This window comes from Betta splendens, chromosome 2 (genome assembly GCF_900634795.4).
Source record: "Betta splendens chromosome 2, fBetSpl5.4, whole genome shotgun sequence".
Taxonomy (NCBI): domain Eukaryota; kingdom Metazoa; phylum Chordata; class Actinopteri; order Anabantiformes; family Osphronemidae; genus Betta; species Betta splendens.
Window position 1 is genome coordinate 4,197,129 of NC_040882.2, and position 8,527 is coordinate 4,205,655.

The window sequence follows — 8,527 nt, forward strand, 5'->3', positions numbered from 1 at the left end:
TAGTGCTGCCTTCCCAGAGCTCGGAGCGGCCGGCATTCCCCGAGGGAAACAGGATCCCCACGACTGAGACGGGTCAACGCTGCTACAGCCAAACACAGCCCACACGCTCCTCTTGCACCAGTTGACCCCCAGTTCAGCCACTCGCCTCTAGTCGTCGTGATACCGGATTAAATCTGTGTGGATAATGAGAAACCTTAATGGCGTGTACGGTTCCTTGAACGTCTCACCAACCATCTACCATTACTGCGTGACCTCTCCAGTACAGTAGTGTGTGGGAAACTGTGGTAAAGCACGAAATGCATCTGTGCTGTCATCATAAAACATCTGAGGGCCTTTTCGTTAAATTACTCGAAAAGCTTGATGCTTTCGCAACTTCAATGAGTTGTTTAAGCGCTAATTAAGTAGAGATTTGCTTTGATGTCTTTCACACACACACACACACACACACACACACACACACACACACACACACACACACACACACACACATACACACACACACTCCTAGCACAGCACGCACAGAAAGATTTTCCCATTGATGACTTAAAACACCTTCCATAAAGCCTCTGAGCTCGGTCTCCTAATCCCACCTACAGCTGGTGGAGCTCAAGGTACCAGGAGTTTTGCCTTTTAATGCGTTGCTTGTTTAACCATCTCTGCCCCACTACCCTCAAACTGTCAATCACTCTGAAATAGGGGCCGTTTTTATCGTAGCAAGGTGCTCTGCTGCAGAAAAGCAGTGTATTATCAAAAATGATTTTATTTGCTTTTTATTGGTCCTAAAAAACAGCAGTCTCACCCTAGACTGCCTATTGTTGGTCTGTGAGTTGTTGAGAGGGAACATGATCCAAACAATAGGAATGAGCCATCAGATACACAGTATAAGCAGCTCCATGTGACCAATATTAGTATTTAAATGGTTTTAATGAAATAGTACAAAGATCAACATTAACATGAAGCATACACAGCATATAAAGCCCATCCATAGCGTCACACCTCTCAAGTCCTCTGCTCGGCGTGAACTAATGGCCTCCACACGGTCTAAGCAGGTAAACAAGCACACACCTCAGGCCTGAAGGCGCTCCTCAGCGTGTGGCCGCCGCCTGGCTAGCTTACAGCAGATTAGCAGCAGCAGAAGGTGGCGGCTCAGCGGCTCGCTAGCATGCGCTCCCACAGATTAACCCGTCGCGTGCCCAAACGCAGGCTGTTTAAGGCTGTTTGAGGCTGTTTAGGGCTGCATCTGGAGCCCGGCGGGGCGTCCGTCTGTCGGGCCTCATGTGAACTCACAGGAGGCACATTTGCCAGAGTTCGGAGAAACTCTTATTAGTTCAGCATTTGCTACATGAACAATGCGTTTTCTGTTGCATCGCACACAAAAGCTGCAATGCTTCAGCTGTTTGTTTATTCTTAACCGTGCAGTAATATGTGAGTTTGATAGCGATGGCCGACACGCACCAACACATCATCACACACACACGTGCCAGCGGAACACATCCCGCCTGAGCGCGTGATAATCGCTGAGGCGTTCCCTTTTCAACCAAACTGGAGAAAATCTGTGAAGGCACTTTATTGGCCTGACATTTAGCTGTTGTCTCGCTCCTCCGAGTATGTTTCCAAACTGAGACACGAGTCCGGGCCTGGTAACCCGACCCACACCCCCCCTCCCCTCCCTCACCCGTCCACCCCTCGCTCCGATCCACTGCTGCGGGTTCTCGTGGACACGCTGCCCTTTGGAAATTCCCGGGCTGCGTCTCACACGAGCGGTGGCGCGGCGGCGGCGTCCCCTCAGTATCAGCGCGCGGGGGCACAGGAATCACTGCCGCGGCTTTTGATGTGGCGGGCGAACCGACCGCAGGGCGCGTTAGCACTTGCAGCCAGGTGTCTCGTTTCGCCGTCATCAGCATGTTTAATTGGGTGATTCACACTCAGTGTGCCAAACCCACATATGAGCCATGTGCAAATAAAAGGACGCTCAAACTGCCGTCTTTCCAAATATTCCACGGGACGGGTGCAGATTTCATTTAATTACATTAAATTAGGATTAGCCGACATTCCCTGTGACCCCGGAGTCTGTGGGAGTCCTTCTCTCCTGCTCTCTAATCTCTGGATCTGTCTAATTAGCAGCACTATGCAGGTTATATGTTCCTCTCTGTTCAACAAACCCCATGAAGTTGGACAGTTCACTACTAATGTGCAATCTGTGTTCACTCTTTTGCATGAATGAATAATGAATAAATAACTGGTGACTAATGTAGCATGAAAATATATTTCATGTACTGCAGTATTTTCTAAATATTAAGTATTTGATTATTTCTGAGACTCAGCCACACAGACAGCAATACCTGATTCTGCACATTTGCTCCCAAATTAAAGGCGAGTACACAATCTGTCACATGCACCGAATCACTGCTGACACGCTCGCGTCTGAGCGAGCCGAGCTCCCGTCTTACCTCTCACAGCGGAGCGTCTGCGCCGTCGTGCCTCTGCAGTGCCACTGGCTGTGCCTTCAGCCTGCCGGCTCAGATGAAGCGCTGTCCTCAGCGCGAGCGCCTGCTCTGCTCTCCTCTCTGATGCCCGGCGTCCCGTTTCTCTCCTCCGCCGTGTCCTCGCTTGGCCTCTCATACAATCCAGGTGGTCTGATGGGTGGCGGGGGAAAAGACCGGGAGGAAGGGGAGCGTCTGCTGACAGAGTGTGGGAGCTGCTGCTTCGCGTGTGTGCGAGTGTGCGTGCGGTGATGTCCGTGGATGGGGGGCTGTGAAGACAGATTGTGTATGTGCGTGTGAGAAGAAGAGGAGAGAGGGAGAGACAGGACCTACCATGCAGATATCGTCCCTGGTGCAGTTAAATTTAAACCGCCCTCCCTCCTGAAACCTTCAGCCACGGCCGCCCTCCCTCTACAGCACACGCACACACACACACGCACGCACACACACACACACACACACACACACACACACACACACACACACACACACAACATGCACACACACACACACGCACGCACACACACACGCACACACACACACACACACACACACACACGCACACACGCACACACGGAGGCAGGGACACACACGCACTCTGACCATACCATATGGTCCTTGACAGAAGAACAGCCCTTGGGATTCTATCACGCCCCCTGGGGAGACAAGAAGCAGGACAAGACAAAAGCATTTAAAGAGTCAACCAACATCACTTACAGGATGAGGGAGTTGCCCTTAGTCATTAGTGATTCATTGTGTCACTCGTATTAAAGTAGTAGATATGGATCCTGATGACCTGCTTCTATTCCATGCTCCATTCACTTACATTATCCACGATGCAACTGGACCGCTGGGGGCTCAGAAGTCTGGAGCTTCACCCTTTTGCAAACTCCTCTCTCATCTGAGGTCTGACAGATGTACAGTTTGGTGCATGTTGCACCAGAAGGTGACTGGTCCTTCACAGCACTGATCACTGGGCAAAATAAGATTCTGAAGCTTGAGGGTCTGAGAGAGTTGAGTAACAGCAGTGGAATTATGGGCATTGTACTGTTCCGCATCAGTGTTTCATAAGAAGAAATTATTAGAACAAAGTAGGTGATTGACGATTAACCAGTGAATACAGAGTGAGTACAGTGGCCTCAACTGCGTCAAGACTCAGCTGGAGTGCTCCAGTGCTTCCTCTCCTGAGCAACACCCTGTTATTTACCCAGGTGTGTGTGTGTGTGTGTGTGTGTGTGTGTGTGTGTGTGTGTGTGTGTGTGTGTGTGTGTGTGTGTGTGTGTGTGTGTCTTGGAGGTGCTGAAAGTGGTGGAGGAGCGAGTTTCCTCAGCAAAATCAAAATGGGGAATTTTCCTTCAACCCACAAAACGTAAAAGTATTTATGAGTGAAAGATGGTCATTTAGATTTTTGCCCACCTCGAACTAGAATAAAAACTAAATTACATGTGAAATAGTTGCTGATTGAGTGTACAGTACTGTACATAATCGATCCTTTAGTTAATAGCTGCAGCTTTCTGCAGTTGTAGTGAGTGAGCATGTAACTGCAGCACTTTACAACCGAGGCCTGGAGACGAAATGTGCGCCGGGCTTTGAACGATACGATGTTTTCTGTGGAGGAGAGGATGAAAGGGGTGTTTTTTCCAACATCACTGATTTTGGTGTTTCCGCCTGCAGTGGGATATGGGACGTGACTCAGCTTGATGGAAACGGAGCACCCACCTACACACTGGATGCGACTGTCACATAAACAGCTGGTTCCACTTGCCTGCAAAGACATTCGCTGCTGCTCATCTGCGGCGCAGGGTGTAGCATCCAGTGATCAGGAGGACTCATGCAGTACAATGCAGTACAATGCAGTACAATGCAGTACTGTGCCACCAGCCAACCATCGCTCTAGCATCCTTCCTTGTTGATCGATTGCAAAAGCACCCACTGGCTTTTGTTCATGTTCTAAGGTGTCTTAGAAAGACACAAATGAGGCTGTCGCTCGGCTCAAAGTGGTCGTGGGTCTTTTTTTGTCTCACTGTTAAGTGTTTTGTGATCCAAGCACAAGCCAACAGCTGAGACCCAAACCAGTCTGGGTCACGTGCGAGTCTCCAAGGTGTCCCTGCAGAGAGATTGTTGCTCGCCCAAATATCCAGCCTGAGCTAATTTGCTGCCTATTGTTGTGGTTCTTCTCTCCAAGCGACTGAGGCAGATGACCTCCCACATTCAGTTCTGCTCCAGGCTTTTTCCTGGTTACAGAGTCTGAATATAATTACATTTCAACTAAATTACTACAATATATCTACATGTGGCTACAATTAAAGGCTTACATATGTGGGATTTGTTGGGTTTAGTTGTGTAAGGTCTTAAACCTTGCCTTGTGCTGTCTGTGCCTTGAGATAACTTGAAATGAATTAATTAAATTGAAATGAGTTTTGTGTTTTGTAACTAAGCATGATAAATATGTCCACAGGCTGTGACCCTTTGACCTCCCAGGTCTCTGTAAGTCAGTGGACCTATTTTTGATGTTAAAATGCGTCAGGCAACACATTAAGGTCATTTTATTTTTACTTTAAGCACACATGTTATCCTTATAAATGCAAAGTAATGTAAAGTTTTCATTAGGAGTATTGGTAACATTAAAGTTGGAGCATCATATGTTGCAACTGTAATAAACAAATTCATGACAATGAAGAGGAACTTCTGGTATGACAAAGGTGTGAAAAGTAGATCTGAGTGGGATTTTCTTGGGTCCGGTTCATCTTCCTCGTCTCCCAGCCTCTTCCTCCTTCCTCTCTGCCGCAGCGTTACGGCAGCGGCCCGTTTAAAAGCAGAGGTATTTACGACTCAGCTCTCTGCTCCTCCTGGGCTCCACAGAACATGTGGGACTGGCAGAGTGACACCAGCGGTTTAAAGATAGACAGGTTTCTGGCTATTTTGTATCACAGCCCATCTGTCTGTCTGTACACCTGCCCGTCTGGTCACGGTTGCACACGTACAAAATGGAGAGCCTGTGAACAAACAACCTCTGAATCCGTCTGTTCAGACCTGAAAGGGCTCTACTATAATGTAGGTTATAAAAATAAAATATTACACAATCAAACATATAAGTATTAAAGTTTAAACACGGTCTTCAAGTAAATGTGTCCATCCATTTTCATTGGAAACGAACAAAACTTTTTCATGAAAGTATTTGTCGCCATCTGCTGGTCAACAGAGGCAATCGCATACTTTTTGCCACAGGTGAAATCAATGTTGTGCTGATGATTCAAACACCTGTTTAAACCAAAGTGAGCGCGGCGGCGACGTTAGACCAGACGGGTAGTTTCTGAGTTCAGAGGGCGTCATTCATGTCTGTTAGGTGTTTTGAGATTCTGAGAGGGAGCGGGTTAATGAGAGAGCGCTGTTCTCAGGGGAATCACATCCCATCGGGTCGACAGCTGCCCAGGACTCCGCCTATGATGGATGTGAAGAAGCGCCTGGACTTCAGCTGTGATTTCAGTGTGTCGTGTGAGGGGCCATGTCTTGTTTCTGGGGTACACGGAGATCACTTGAACGCCTCCTTTCACTGAACAGGGCTGCTACATGACCAGTGTGGCTCTGCTGTCCGACAGGCCGGCGGCGGAGACGGAGACGACCAGAACCAGAACCAGAACCGGACGTTTGATTTCAGCACTCCTCCCGCAAAAGGTCCGAATCCATCGGTCGGCGAGTGAAACACCGAGTGCTTTGTTCTGCAGGAATATTCACGCAGCTGCAGCTCCTTGAATCAGCTTCTCCTCCTTCGATCAGGACACGCTGCAGAACCGGACGAGCCCAATTTCATGCTGAAAGGGATGAAGGGCTACCAGCTGACGGCCGATGACAGGGAGTTCCTCAAAAGGCTGCAGGAAGAGCGAGTCATTAAAAAATACCAGGTAACCGCTGCGTTTCCCACTACAGGCTGCAGCTGAGTGTGAAAAATGGCCGTTTTGATTTGCTCCGAACAGGAAGACCTTGAAGACGTGCAGAGGCTGCTGAAAAAGGAGACCATGGCGCTGGAGATGGCGCACGCGTCCAGGAGGAAAGCGGAAGTGGAACTCGGAAAGGTGAGTTTAACCCTCGCAGCTTCTTCTGAGAGCGAGAGCGACACGCGGCCACGTTGCACCCACCACGCGCTCGCTTCTGCCTCAGTTTCCGTCCTGCGAGGAGCTCACACAGTGGCTCAAGGCGGTTCTGGAGGTCGTGGCCCCGACGGCCGACCTCACGGACCTGGACACGAAGTCCCTGCTGGCCGTGGTGACGGCGGAAGACGCCAGGGCGGCCGTGGACGAGAAGAAGCTCCAGCTGGTTCGACTGGAGGCCGCGGCGGCTGACAGGTCATCACGCTTACAGTGGAATGTGTGCTGCTCGTAGTGGAGCGTGGAGGTCAGTGCTGTTTGCTGCTGCTGACGCGTTTGGCCTCTGCTCAGTACAATAGGGAATAACTTTAAACTGGTTTCAAGTCAAGCAGAAACATTAAACAAGCGCAGGTTTGAACTTCTATCAACTATGAACACTTGTATGAGTTAAGTCAACCTTCCTTTTTCTGTTTCCTGTCACAGGAGGAAGAAAGAGGCCGAAATGAGAGGGTGGCAGGAAAAACAAATCGCCAATGAACAGGTACAAGGCTTTGACTTGCACAGTACGATTTCTTGTGGTATTTGACTTTTCACGTGCTCTTTTAGCTGAGGATCCAGGGACTGATGAGCCAGTTATCTGACCTGACCTCTGAACTTGCTCAACAAGAGGTAAGAATCTGAAATCCGCCAATTTTTAAGATTTTGAATTCTCCTAAAAATATGAATATTGTTTCACAGGAAATCTACAAGTCTCTTCAGATGCAGATCAAGAAACAGGAAGAAAGTGGAGCTGATGCAGAGAAGGAAGAGGCCTCAGATGAAGTACAAGCCAAAGGACAAGTGCAACGTGGACAAAAGGAGAAAAGAAAAGGTGATAAATCTGCTGAAAAAGTGCGAGACGCACCGAAGCAAAACAAGGAGAGGTCGACAAGGAACAAACGAACAGACGCTCAGAGCGCTGCGGACGACGGCACGAGTGAAAATGTGACGACGGCAGAGACGAAGCCAAAGTCTGAAGCTGCAGCACCTAAAGCGACCAAGTCGGTCAAAGCGTCCAGAGGTTCACAGCAGAACGGGGAGGGGCCGGAGTCCGGTTCACGCGCCAGCCGAGCTGCGAGAGGGGGAGCGAGGCCGCCCGGAGCCACGGCGGCCGCCGCCTCACAGCCGCGAGGCCGGCGCACGGCGAGGAGCGAGGACGCGGCCCCGACCGCGGAGAAAGAGCGAAGAGGAGCGCGAGCGGCCGCCGAGGAGGAGGAGGAGGAAGGAACTGGTCTGAGACGATCCAGGAGGATAGCCAGCAGGAGGGGGGGGGCAGCCTTGCTCAAGGGCACTAAAGCTTAAGGCTGTAACATTTAACAGATTCATAGTGTGGCTTTAGACTTGACGATATTTAAATTATTGTGCACCATTTAAGAATCAGGGGGCCATTTTGTTTTAAATGTAACGAAATAAAGTTTGTTTTCACTTTTATGCCTTGAAGCCATTTCCATGGGGAAAGTACAACAGAGACAGAACACTGCTTCTTGCAGCTGTATCGTGAAAATGGAGGCAACCAGAAACCGTTTGCTTTGTGAATCTGTCAGCTCAGGCGCCTTAGGACGAGCGGCTTCAGACGTAAAGTCCTTGGCTTCACTTGTGTAATGACTGCGTGCATATTTTGATGAAGTGATCGCCCTTTAATCGCGCGTCATCTCTGGCTGCAGCTCCGTCCCAGGCACCGCTCAACCCCATCATCGCCTTCAGTGGCTCTTTTGGCTTTGAGCCTGCATTCACACACAAGCAAAGGAACCTGCACACGTTCTCTGTCCGGGTCTGGGGGTTGTGCCGACGGCCGGAACGTCTCAAAGCACCTTCTCAGGTTGCACCTGAAGTACGAACGGTCAGCTTGTTCCTCATCTCTTTGTTTGCTTAATCTGGAACCCTGAGGCCTTGAAAATGTTGCCTCAAATACATTGGTTC

The 8,527-nt window shown here is 49.6% G+C and overlaps 2 protein-coding genes across 3 annotated transcripts in view; one reads left to right on the forward strand and one right to left on the reverse strand.

The window, feature by feature from the left end:
• Positions 1-2,833, reverse strand: part of filip1l (filamin A interacting protein 1-like) — a 45,074-nt gene extending 42,241 nt beyond the window's left edge. Inside the window, exon 1 of the mRNA XM_029128576.3 lies at positions 2,451-2,833. The gene's annotated coding sequence lies outside the window, so the exon portion shown is untranslated. The remainder of the gene's footprint in view (positions 1-2,450) is intronic.
• A 2,805-nt stretch (positions 2,834-5,638) lies between these two features.
• Positions 5,639-8,038, forward strand: LOC114851142 (uncharacterized). 2 transcript variants are annotated; one of them, XM_029142738.2, is made up of 8 exons: positions 5,639-6,004; positions 6,083-6,158; positions 6,261-6,385; positions 6,458-6,556; positions 6,642-6,826; positions 7,052-7,109; positions 7,175-7,237; positions 7,307-8,038. In XM_029142738.2, exons 1-8 carry the CDS (start codon positions 5,819-5,821, stop codon positions 7,907-7,909), a joined length of 1,395 nt encoding a protein of 464 aa, XP_028998571.1. In that variant the 5' UTR covers positions 5,639-5,818; the 3' UTR covers positions 7,910-8,038. The 2 variants fall into 2 exon arrangements, with proteins under 2 accessions (XP_028998571.1, XP_040925710.1); XM_041069776.2 differs by having other exon boundaries at positions 5,653-5,978.
• Positions 8,039-8,527: the final 489 nt, after the last annotated feature.